This window comes from Stomoxys calcitrans, chromosome 3, assembly GCF_963082655.1.
Source record: "Stomoxys calcitrans chromosome 3, idStoCalc2.1, whole genome shotgun sequence".
NCBI lineage: Eukaryota > Metazoa > Arthropoda > Insecta > Diptera > Muscidae > Stomoxys > Stomoxys calcitrans.
The window spans coordinates 42593270-42606767 of NC_081554.1; the positions used below are offsets into that span (position 1 = coordinate 42593270).

A 13498-nucleotide genomic window follows, 5' to 3' on the forward strand; every position below is an offset into this window, starting at 1 on the left:
GCCCAGTCCATGTGATAAGACGGTCCTCGTGGCACTGGACCAATCGGTCGGCTATGCCAAACTCTTTTAGTACATCACCAATACGTCCTCTAGCCAGTCCTGAAACGCTGGGTCGCGAATTATCTGTATGGTCGCCAGTCATTTGCGGAATTTAGGGATAAGAAATCGAAGTACCGCTGAGTGAAACAGGGAGTTTCCCAAGGCGGGGTGATAGCTCCGGCACTATTTGAACTCAACTTATACTCCATTCCACCCCCTCCAGACGGCATAGAGATCGTATCATACTCGGACGATTGTACGATCATGGCATCAGGCCCCCCATCCATTGATGACATCTGCGATAGGTTAAACATCTTCCTCAACGAACCTGCCTCTTATTTCGCTGCAAGAAATTTGCAGTTATCTGTCACCAAACCACATTGTTCACTACACACGCGCGTAAGGTTGGTAGGGAGCTGAAACACGTCATACTAAAACACATCATACTAAATTTCAGCCAAATCGGATAAGAATTGCGCACTTTAGAGGCTTAAGATGTCAAGATTCGAGATCGGTTTATATGGCGGCTATGCCAGATTATGGAACGATTTAAACCATACATGGCACAGTAGTTGGAAGTCATAACAAAACACATCGTGTAAAATTTCAGCCAAATCGGATAACAATTGCGCCCTCTAGAGGCTCAAGAAGTCAAGACCCCAGAACAGCTATATCAGGTTATAAACCGATTTCAACCATTCTTAGCACAGTAGTTGGAAGTCATAACAGAACACGTCATGGAAAATTTCAGCCAAGTCGAAACATAATTGCGCCCTCTAGAGGCTCAAGAAGTCAAGACCTCCGGTTAATATGGCAGCTATATGAAAACATGGACCGATGCGGCCCAGTTACAAACCCAACCGACCTACACCAATAAGAAGTACTTGTGCAAAATTCCAAGCGGTTAGCTTTACTCATTCGAAAGTAAGCGTGCTTTCGACAGACAGACGGACGGACAGACAGACGGACAGACGGACGGACGGATGGACAAACGGACGGACAGACGGACGGACACACGGACGGACAGACGGACGGATAGACGGATGGACAGACGGATGGACAGACGGATGGACAGACGGACGGAAAGACGAACGGACGGACAGACGAACGAACAGACGGACGGACAGACAGACGGCAGACGGACGGACAGCAGACGGACGGACAGATGGACGGACAGCAGACGGACGGACAGATGGACGGACATGGCTAGATCGACTTAAAATAACATGGAGATCAAGAATATATATACTTTGTGGGGTCTTAGACAATTATTTCGAGGAGTTACAAACAGAATGACGAAATTAGTATACCCCTATTCAACGGTGGAGGGTATAATAAGCAATAAATACAATATATGATAGCTACAAGCTGTGTTTTGTATGCAGGTGCATAAACAGCTGTTTAAGTCAAACTCGCTTGAACACCTATAGCATAGCAATTCTATTATTGTATATTTTACCTATCTATTATCCGGGCAAATAACTTGACAAATACAATCCATGGTGGAGGGTATACAAGATTTCTTCTCCATTCTTACCCAAAACATGAGGCGCCCCGTTAACCGAGTTGGTAGCGTGCTCGGATTGCTAGTTGGTTCGATTCCCACCAGAGGCCTTAGTCTGTCGCTAATGTGGTATCACAATAGACTAAAGTTGTCTTAGTGAGTCTGCAAAGGACTGTCGCTCTTGCCTAAAACTACCATAACAGATTTTTAAATCCGCTTTTATTTATCTAACTTCTATAGTTCTCATATAAACACGTCCTTTGATTTCATTACTTAAACTATTGGGTTGCCCAAAAAGTAATTGCGGATTTTTTAAAAGAAAGTAAATGCATTTTTAATAAAACTTAGAATGAACTTTAATCAAATATACTTCTTTTTTACACTTTTTTTCTAAAGCAAGCTAAAAGTAACAGCTGATAACTGACAGAAGAAAGAATGCAATTACAGAGTCAAAAGCAGTGAAAAAATTTGTCAACGCCGACTATATGAAAAATCCGCAATTACTTTTTGGGCAACCCAATATCAGAATACTTAATAATTGGGTACCAGGCGAACTTCAGTTGTACAGTGTAAACAAGACCTAAAACTTTTCAACAAAATAATTCTTAACGAAAAGTTCAAGACTTTTTGCATACGTTTTGAAATGCCATTTCTTAAGACATTATTGTAAATGTTAGGTATGCCATTTTACATTTCAATTTAATTTTCCAAATGTAAAAGCACTTTCTTCCATTTTTCTTTTCGAGGTAGGCATCATGATGATACCCGAAAGGAAATTAAAGAAATGGTAGAAGGAGGAAACTTTTCATTAGAGAAAAATCAACATAATTTCATTTTTAGCTACACTTAAGAGTTCTTGCGCGCCCATTGTTGTTGATATTAGTGATAGTCCTTCGTTTGTGTTGCTTTTGTTTTTGCTGCAGCTAGATGCTGATGCTTCTTTTCTGTGTATTGTTATTGTTCTCTGGGTAATGCACTTAAGCTTGACTATTGTTATTGCTGCTGCAGAAGATATCCCCGCCATGCGATGGCACAGAGGCATTGTGTACAAAATGTTCGTTTCTTTGCCGTTGTAGATGAGGCGGCAGCAACAACAGCAGCAGCTGCAGCAGCACCAGCTGCGGCAGCAGCAACATCTATTATGATATCCTGTAATGCTATCTAAACTGTGCCATTGTCTGGTGTCTACACGAGCATGGCGAGCAGATAATGTAAAAGGATAATGTTGATAATGCTTTGTCAACAATTGTGTCAGTAAGTGTATGCACACTTCTTCAAACATTAGAGAGTGCAGCAACGATTCCTTTTTTTTCGTAAATCTGTTTATTAATGTGAGTATAAGCCATTAAGGGAGCGAGCGAGAAGGAGGGAAATGGTTATTCTTATGTGTTATTCAACTGTATGGGGGTTTATGTAGAGTTTTTGGTTTGAGGATCCAATGTTGCACTCTCTAGCAGTGTATGGGGCATACACTAAGTTAGTTATCAATCTTGGAATTCAGTATCATACATCATGAATCTAAGACCTGAGAAATAGATGTTTTTGACAGCCAAAACCTGGCCGACACGCGATAACTATGGGCACCACACAGGCTGGATCTTTGAGCTCCGACTTGTGTGGTGTCCATCGTTACCACGGGAAGCTTAGCTGATAGCTACTGGGCGCGTCCATAGATTGCAGATGGTGGAAAGCTCCGTTTTTATGCGGAGTAGCTGCAAATACGGCCGCGGAAAGTCAGCGATTTTCGAAAGGAGAGTCTCAGTGAGGAGCCAGGTGGCACTGGCTCTTAACTAAATACTGAGGGCCAATGATATTCGAGATGACAAGGCGAGTTATTGGCGTTTTCAAATAACCAATAGCCAACATCAGCGTCCCAGGTTAGGGGCAGCTGTAGGCGAGCGTCGGATCTTGAAGCAAGCGGCTCGCGACAACGAGGGATGCCAGTGCGATCCCACAAAACCCATGCGGTTGGGGCTCTGGTCCAGTAACCTGCCCCTGGAAACTGTGAGCATCACTCTGCGAAACAAAGGAATTCCAAAAACGGACTCACCTAATGTTGACGACCTACGCAAACAAAAAAGACCATGATTTGCGGATTCGCATCCGGAAAACTATAAGAATCGCTCTGAGAAACAAAGGAATAGTAAAAATGGACTCAAGTAACGTTGACGACACACGCAAACGAAAAAAGGACCATGATTTGCGGATCATCAACTGGGATGTCCGCACTCTCTATAAAAAAGGTGCAGTATACGCGCTGGCGGATGTATTAGAGAAGTACAAGGCAGATATTACCGACCTACAGGAAGCGCGACGCACCGGGAATGGCGTCACAACAACACCAAACGCTGACGAACTATACCATAGTTGCCATAACACGAGGCATGAATTTGGCTGTGGATTTGTGGTTAGTCGGAGACTAAAATACCTAGTCTCAAGCTTTAAACCGGTGGATGAGAGGCTGGCGACAATCCGCATAAATGCCAAATTCTTCAACATCAGTCTTATATGTGCCCATGCCCCGACGGAAGACAAGGACTAGCAGACCAAGGATATTTTTTACGAGTGATTTGTAGACCACCGTAGCGCAGAGGTTAGCATGTCCGCCTATGACGCTGAATGCCTGGGTTCGAATCCTGGCCGGACCAATGGAAAATTTTGTCAGCGATGGTTTCCCCTCCTAATGTTGGCAACATTTGTGAGGTACTATTCCATGTAAAAACTTCTCTCCAAAGAGGTGTCGCACTACGGCAAGCCTTTCAGACTCGACTATAAGAAGGAGGACCCTTATCATTGAAGATTGAAGTAGAGGGTGGGGTTATATACCATCACATAGCACTGTTGACATACACCTAAGTGGTTTGGGCTACATATAAAAAATATGTACAATGTCTTGAGGTCACCGTAGCGCAGAGATTAGCATTTCCACCTATGACGCCTGGGTTCGATTCCTGGCAAAAACGGATGGGTTCGATTCCTGGCGGGAATATCATAAAATTTTCAGCGGTGGTACTATGCCATGTAAAAACTACTCTCCAAAGAGGTGACGCACTACGGCAAGCCTTTCAGACTCGGCTATAAGAAGGAGGACCCTTATCATTGAAGATTGAAGAAGAGGGTGGGGTTATATACTATTACATAGCACTGTATACATACACCTAAGTGGTTTGGGCTACATATAAAAGATATGTACAATATCTTGGGGTCACCGTAGCGCAGAGGTTAGCATTTCCACCTATGCCTGGGTTCAATTCCTGGTGATAAACGGCTGGGTTCGATTCCCGGCGATACACGGCTGGGTTCGATTCCTGGAGGGACTATCATAAAATTTTCAGCGGTGGTTATCCCCTCCTAATACTGGCGACATTTGTGAAGTGCTATGCCATGTAAAAACTTCTCCTCAAAAGAGGAGTCGTATTGCGTTTCGCCGTTCGGACTCGGCTATAATAAGAAAGCCTCTTGTCATTGAGCTTAAAACTTGAATCGGACTGCACTAATTGATATGTGAGAAGTTTGACCCTGTTCCTTAATGGAAAATTTTGCAATTTTGTTACAATTTCTTGAATAAGTTATCAATTAACCATCTGTATATTTTACTCAGCTCTCGCTTGCTTACATTTCAGCTTGGCCTGCTGTAAAAATAACTCATCACTCTTCTTTTTTTTTTTTTTTGTAAAACTATCTCAGCTCTTACTGACTTTCAAAAATTCATAATTGCCATTATAATTCCCACACATCTTAGTAAATGTTCAACGCAAAACAACACCAACAACATCTTAAAACCGACTATTCCCACTAAGGTTGCGGTTGTATTCTTGACATTGTTACACTAACATACAGTTTAACTGTTGCACTGTTCACTGTCGGGGGATATAACGAATAACATTGTAACGCATATCATCATTGTGGATTTCGTTAGGTTCTTTCCCCTCGCTTTTTTTTGCACTCAATGTTTAGTGTTGTTCTTATTCTTATGGCAATGACGGATGAGTGCTGAGTAAATGTTAGAAAAGAACATTAAAGTAAATTAAGGATTAAGTACAATAAATGTTCTATGATCAAATTGCACAGAAAAGGAAAGAAAAAAACTAAAAATATGGCAACTAAGAATAATAGCAGTAAATAAGGGGATAAAATTCTTTAAAAACCCCTTCAGTGAAGAACACCAAAAATACGACTTACATGGAATGGAAAATAAACAATTTAATTGGTGATTAGGATGCGAATTTTAGTCAAAATATTGATGAAATTTTCTCTAAATACAATAATTAAATGAATTATCTCTGAAGACCTAATGACAATCAAAAAGTTATCTAAACAAACCGGTAAGAAAAAACAAAGATGGGTGAGACCGACTTTATAATACCTTACATGGAATCAATGTCTTCATTTGGTCATTCATATTTTGTGTACCTATTGAAATATTAAAGAGAACTTTGCAAGATTTCTTAGGATCGAATTTCAATATTGGCTACTGCAGGCCACCGTAGCGCAGAGGTTAGCATGTCCGTCTATGATGCTGAACGCTTGGGTTCGCATCTTGGCGAAAACATCAGAAACAATTTTCAGCGGCGGGTTTCCACTCCCAATGGAGGTACTTTGCCATGGAAAAAACTTATCTTCAAATAGGTGTCACATGTTCGGCACGACGTTCGGATTCGGCGATAAAAAGGAGACCCCTTTATCATTGAGCTCAAACTTATATCGGACTGCAGGAACAGGAATAGGGGAAACGAACAAGTTTAAAGATCAGATTGCGAAACGAACAAGTTTAAAGATCAGGGCGTCATGCCAGAGTGTATCAAATGTCTTTTCGACATCTAGTAGGACAAGACCAATCGATTGCATAGCAGCAAACCCTCTGAAAACGTGGTTACAAATACTATTGACCTGGTGCGAAGTGCTGTGACAACTTCGGAAACCAAATGGCTCATGTTGAACAACATCTTTATCGCTAATATAAAGTTCAATCTTTTCCTTTAATAAAATCTCAAAAATGTTTTCCTATACAGCTAAGAAGACGTATCGGTAGCTAGAGATATCAATTGAAGGCAGGTCTTCAATTGATATCTCTAGCTACCCCTTCAGTATCGGTATGACTTTAGCCTGTTTCCAGATTTTAAGGAAATATTGAAGCTTCAAGCAGCTATTGAATGAAGCAATGAAGGAATTAATTGTCGGAGGGGAATTCCTCAGCAGAATAGATCGTATACCATAGAAGCCGCAAGACTTCTTTCTAGAGCATGATTGTAAAGCGCTGCTACAAGTTCAGAGGAGATGAGTTGAGACTCACGAAATGATGAGTAATAATTGGGTTAACTGGGCATCGAATTTCTCTTTATTAGTTTTAAGTTTCCATGCCAACAGCTTTATAGGGGGAATGCAGTTACATTTATTCCTCAGTGCCTTTGAAATATTCCAAAAATTGTTGTCTCCTTTTTCAGAGAAGATATTCGTCTGTTTCAATCTTACGCAACAAAGATATCCTGCCTTGAATTGTATTTGAGAGGGTCAAAAGCATGTTGTAGTCGGCGGGCTGTCGGAATCTAACCCATTGACGCCTATAGTAATTTTTCTCCTCTATCAATCCAAGAAAAATGAAGGAAATTTCGAAGAATTTATAATACAAGATTTTCTTGCGACAAAGAGTTCTTCAGCTTGCAGAAGCTTTGTATTCAGGAATTTGATTGACAATATTAATGCTTACTACTCCATTAAGTATTTTCTAAAGATAACATTTCAATAAAATTTTCTCTAAAAACAAAATCTCAATAAAAATTTCTCTGATAAAAAATGCCTTCGATCGAATTAATTTTTTTAAAACAAAATTTCATTAGAAAGACAAAATTGTAATGACATTTCTTTTTTATCCAGATTTCAATTAAATTTTTTTTAATACAAATAACGGAAGAAAATATGTTTTGGCTTCGTAATAGCATTACACTGGTTTCCTATCCGCAATCTCTTTTCAATCCAACATTATTCGGAAACTGTACTGTGGATCCACCAACCTTTGCTCAAGTCGCTAAGCACAACTTGGTGCTGGCGGTTATGAACTATAAGATGGCTGTATACCTGACTGTTCAGGTGGAGTGTGATTGTGGATGAACTGTCATCGATATAGTCCGACGTTCTTGACGGAAACGCTATGGCCTGCTCCAGATTGTGATGATACAGGCTGGTATAAAATACGATTCAAACTATCATCTGTGTCTTTTGGGGTCCACAATGCTCATCTTTATGTTTGCTTGCGTTCTAAAGAAGAGTGGTGAAATTTAGTCGGTAGAACCACTTGATTTTTCAAAAAAGAAGGTATTTCTACTCGACCAGTAGCGTTCGTATGTACAATCGAAATTTTGCAACTACCTACTGGAAGATTTGGTAGATTGCGTTCTAAAGAAGAGTGATGAAAGTTGGTCGGTAGAACTACTTGATTTTGTCAAAAAAGAAGGTATTTCTACACGACCCGTAGCGTTCGTATGGACAATCGAAATTTTTCAATTACCTACTGGAAGATTTGGTAGATTGCGCTCTAAAGAAGAGTGGTGAAATTTGGTCGGTAGAACCACTTGATTTTGTCAAAAAAGAAGGTATTTCTACTCGACCAGTAGCGTTCGTGGTAGATTGAATAAGGAGAAAATATGCAATCCATATTGGTACCAAGCTGCGCCTCGAAGGCCTGATCAACTCTAAAATTATGTCCTACGGATTCAACAAGGTGAGACTTAATGACACAACTAAGCAATTGCAGAAGATTTATGTCAAGAATAGTCACCTTATTGAAAACCGGAGTGGTGGTCCTCTATATCTTCAGGGAAAATGTCACTAAAAGTTAATTTAGGTTGGATCTGCAATTTTAGTAGATTTTCATTGATTTGTACACCCTCCACTATAGGATGGGGGTATACTAACACCGTTATCCGGTTTGCAACACATCGAAATTTTGGCCTTAGACCCGATAAAGTATATTTATTCTTGATCGTCACAACATTTTAAGTCAATCTAGCCATGTCCGTCGGCATGTGGACCGACTTTCAAGGGAGTAAATCAAAGCTCTTGAAATTTTGCACAAGCACTTTCTATAAGTGTAGGTCAGTTGAAATTCTAAATGGGCCATATCGGCTCACATTTCGATATAGCTGTCATATAAACCGATCTCGGATCTTTGCTTCATGAGCCTCTAGAGAGCGAAATTCTTATTCGATTTGGCTGAAATTATGTATTGTAAAGATGTTTATGACATTCAACAGATGTGCCCAGTATAATCTGAATCAGTTAAAAATTGCATATAGCTCTCTATACACTGAACTCCAGATTATACTCCTTCTTGTGTCTTCTGTCTTCTTCTGTCCTAATGCTAGCGAAATTGTGAGGAACTATGCTTTTTGAAAAAATGGTATGGTACCCATGTAAAAACTTCTCTCCAAAGAGTTGTCGCACTACGGCAAGCCACTCGGACTCGGCTATAAAAAGGAGGCCCCTTATCAATGAGCTTAAACTTAAAACGGAGAGAACCCATTGATATGTGAGAAATTTGGCCCTGTGCCTAAATGGAATTTTTATGGGCAAATTTGCAATTTGCATAGCAATTCTAAGCCATTATCCTTTGTTTGCTTATAAAGAGAAATTGGAAAATGCAATCCACGGTAGAGGATATATAAGATTCGGCCCGGCCGATCTAAGCACACTTTTTGGATACCCTTACTAATTCTGTAGAAATTGTTGCCCACAACCTTTAGTTCATTATGTTACCAATTAGACAGTGTCCTGTATTAAAGGACATAATGGGTATTTTTTCGAGCAAACATCAGCAAAGCGGTAAGTTTAGTTTGGGTCACATTATCCTGAAGAGTTTATATGGTCCCTTGCTTTTCGGACCATATCTCGAACTATAATGCAATGCTTGCAACCTCATCGGGTAAACTTCTTGATATGGCTAGTGCTAGTTCTACAGAGTAAAACTCTGCGTACCTTCGATTGCCAAGGATACTGTGGTAGTTCTTATCGGCTCTGCGGGGAATAGTGGCACAAAACTTTTGATGAAATTGCTGAGTTATTCCATACTGCCTACCAAATCGAGCAATGTTACAGGGACAACACAGCGTTCGTAGCCACTGTTTGCCCTAAGCTCCCAGCAGTGATTTTAGTAATTTGTCTAGCCACAATGTCCAGAGGCATCGCATTTGACAAGTTTTATTTAATAATTTTTGGTGGATGTACCTTGTATAGGTCGAAGAGGTATCTAAACATGGACCTATATCGCCTATTTTTTTTTATTTATTTTTTTTTTTTTTGTCAGCTAACACCCAGGTGATGTCCCCTATGAATGTAGTGCATTGCGTTGGCAAATGGAAATTAGGAATTGGAGGGGAGGAAAAGGGTGTAGTGCTTATTGACATTTGTCTTAAATCTTTGGGTGGGAAAAACATTAGCCGGAAGTCGATTCCACATACCAATGGTTCGGACGAAATAAGAGTTCTCTCTATAATGCATTTTGCGGTCCGCTTTCCAATCAATTACAAACGGGTGTGAGTTCCTGGAATGTCTTGTATCCCTGACATACATCCTTACATCAGGAATAAGAAGACGAATATCAGATGAACACACACCATGAAAGTACCGATAGAACAGCGCCAAACATCCCACATTGCGACGATGTTCAAGGGAGGCAATAGAGTTTGATACCCCACTGTCCCCAATCAATGCCATCGCTCTCCCCTGTACACGGTCCAGTAGCTTCAGGGATGATTTTGAAGCTCCAGTGCATACATTTGAGTTGTACTTCATTTTCGGCCTTATGAAAGTGGTGTAGATGTTAAGAAGATCAGACGGAGTGAAGTAATTCTTACCTAAACACTTGAATGCTTCTTTCGACTCTTTAAATACATGTTTAGCCCATCGGACATCATTTTGTATTTTCATGCCCAGAACATGTTGAGCAATCATAAGCTCTTGCTCAACACCTATACCGTTGATAGACAAAGATGATCGTAATGGGTCCGCGAATCGTTTGTGTAACAACAAGCAGCACTGAGTCTTCCGTGCATTAAAATCTACTCGATTCATTCGACCCCACTCAGAAATGGCCAGCAAATCCTGGCAGAGTGTATCGTTCATAATCCGCCTATTGTCCTCAATCTCTGGCAGAGTGCATCGTCCATAATCCGCCTATTGTCCCCAATCTCGGACTTGTTCAATGGTCGAATGAGTACAAATGACAGAGATTACTGTCATTCGCACATGAGTAGATCGGTTTCGATGTCTGATCCAACAGATCATTGATGAAAATAAGAAAAAGATAAGGAGAGAGAACAGAGCCCTGGGGTACACCTGCGGTCAATTTATGCTCATTGGATGAGAATCCATCTATAACGACTCGGAATAGTGCGATCTCTGAGAAAGCTCGAAATAAATCGAACGAAGTAATGGTTTCGACACCAAATGCGACAAGCTTTGATAGTAGTGCACCTTGCCAGACCCTATAAAATGCCTTGGAGATATTCAAAACCACAACCTTACTCTCACCAAACTGGTGGATTGAGCGCCTCCAACGTTTCGACAGAAGTGCCATGAGGTCGCCAGTAGAGCAATTTCTGCGGAACCCATACTGTTGGTCGCTAAGAAGGCCATTAGACTTCAAATACCTCACAAGAGTCCAATCCAAAAGTGATTCACACCAGCAAATAAGAATTTGGGCAAAATTTTAAGCGACTGGCTTTACTTGTTCTGAAGGAAGCGTGCTTTCTACAGACGAGGGAGAACGTACGGACATGACTGAATCGACTTAGAACGTCAAGACGATTAAGAATATAAACACTTTGTTGGATCTCAGGTCAATAATTCGATGAGATACAATTGGAGTGGCGAAATAAGAATAGTCCCATTGATTGGTGGAGGAAAAAAAATACCAACAAAATGCTCTATCCCAAGAATATATATAATTTATATTATTGTTTAAAACACCAACTCAATTAAAAAATCTATAAAATTTTTAAAAATTTTGTTTTTAAAAAATTTGCGTTTAATTTGTTTCACTTACCCGGTATATTGTTATTGGCATAAGCTGATTTGGTCAATAGCAGAATTATGAAAAACACTATCGTTAGCTGAAACGATGATTTCAGGCAATGACAAAGTTTTTCAGCTTTCAGCAGCTGATAACGCAACACTGATGAGGCTGATAATGATGCTGGTGCTGATGCTGATATTGACGAGATTGATGAGGTTGATGAAAGTTTGCATGAATTCGTTGAATTTCCATACGATGACGTCGTCTTTGCTGTAGTTATTGACGTTGGCGCCAATGACGCCTCCGCCCTCGTCGTCGTTGTTGTGGCCAGCAATGACGATGATATTGGTGACGGTGGCGGTGGTGGTGGTGGTGATAGTGATGTTGCTAATGATCGTATTCGTGTTTGTGTTGTCGCTGTTACTGTTGCGTTTGGCCTCGTCGTCTTCGTCGTCGTTGCGGGCTGTATTCTTCGAGGATATCGTAGTTGAGACGTTGTCGCTGTAGCCGGTGGACGACAATACTTTAACGCCTCCAGTATCGTTGTGGTTAGAGAACAATTTGTGGAATTATTGATTGGCTTTTCCAGTGATGTCGCTTTCAAAGCGGCCACGGCAGCTGCAAAAGTTTTGGTTTTTGTAGGTTTAAATCGTATCTGATAATCGTTATGCTGCAGTTCTTGCTGTTTCTTCTTATCGATTGCTGTCGAGTGGCATATGTTATTGCAAATGTTAGTATTACTATTGGCAAAATTGGTTTCTAATATGGATTTTTGGTTGTGTCTGTTGCTACTAGTGTTTGCTGTATTTGTATTTGTGGCGAACGTTGATCGCGTTCGGCTTAATGCCTGACACCACCGGTAAGCCCCAGGGTCCGCACACATACCCATGCCTCTGGTCCCATAGTCAATGCCGCTAGTGGATCGTCCTCATTGCAGCGGCGTCATCTGAAATTCAAGAGAGAGTAGATGTTAGTAATGTAAAGAAAGAACACAAACACACATCTATCAGGAAAAACTAAGTGTTTTTAAACGGCTAATTTGATCTTCTGGAAATTTTCACGAATTGTGTAGGATGGTCTGGAAGGAATAATAGGCTATATAAATTTTTGATATCGGAACAGAGGGGGACCCTCCCCCTTACCCTAAAAGTACCACTCAAAATTAAAAGTTGACCGATAGTGACAATATGGTACTCAAACGAAAGGCACTTTGAAGTAGAATACGAAACAAGTATCATAAAATGGCTTCAGGTCACAGGGGGACCATCCCTCCCAAAAGCCCATGTCGATTGCGGCAATATATGTCTCAAATGAAAGGTAGTTAGGAGTAGAATGCAGATGCAAATTATGGCCATGAACATTCCACTAGGGAACAGGGGCAAACTTCTCACATATCAATGAGTGCAGTCCGATTCAAGTTTAAGCTCAGTGATAAAGGGCCTCCTTTTTAAATCCGAGTCCGAACGGCGTGCCGCACTGCGACATCTCTTTGGAGAAAAGTTTTACATGGCATAGTACCTCACAAATGTTGCCAGCATTAGAAGGGGAAAACCACCGCTGAAAATTTTTTCTGGTGGTCTCGCTACGGTGGCGAATATTTAAATTTGCCACCAAGACCAAGGGCTGGCGCCCCAACCCCAAAACAACTATAAATCCCATCTCAAACAGAGGAGACCAATTGCGACAATATTCCCATATTCACATGATCAAATGAAAGGTATTTGGGAGTAGAATACGAATCTGCTATCAAAACTTTCCGCCATGACTCAAGAGGGCCATCCTCCTGCCACAAGCCCCCCAAGGGAAAAACTAGCCTGAAAGAAACGATATGGGACTCAAGTGAAACGTATTTGGGATAAGAATACAAAATTGATATTAAAATTTGACACCAAATATCAGGGACTTAAAACCAAAATCCTACCCCTCCCCCATCCAATAAGCCCCCT

The 13498-nt window shown here is 40.8% G+C and overlaps 1 protein-coding gene across 3 annotated transcripts in view; it reads right to left on the minus strand.

Moving 5' to 3' along the window:
* LOC106093533 (protein turtle) overlaps positions 1–13498 on the minus strand; it is a 479313-nt gene that overhangs the window by 318236 nt on the left and 147579 nt on the right. For all 3 annotated transcript variants that reach the window (XM_059365881.1, XM_059365880.1, XM_059365882.1), the window contains exon 3: positions 11583–12498. In XM_059365881.1, coding sequence (XP_059221864.1) covers positions 11583–12441 — 859 coding nt within the window. In that variant the 5' untranslated portion in view covers positions 12442–12498. The remainder of the gene's footprint in view (positions 1–11582; positions 12499–13498) is intronic.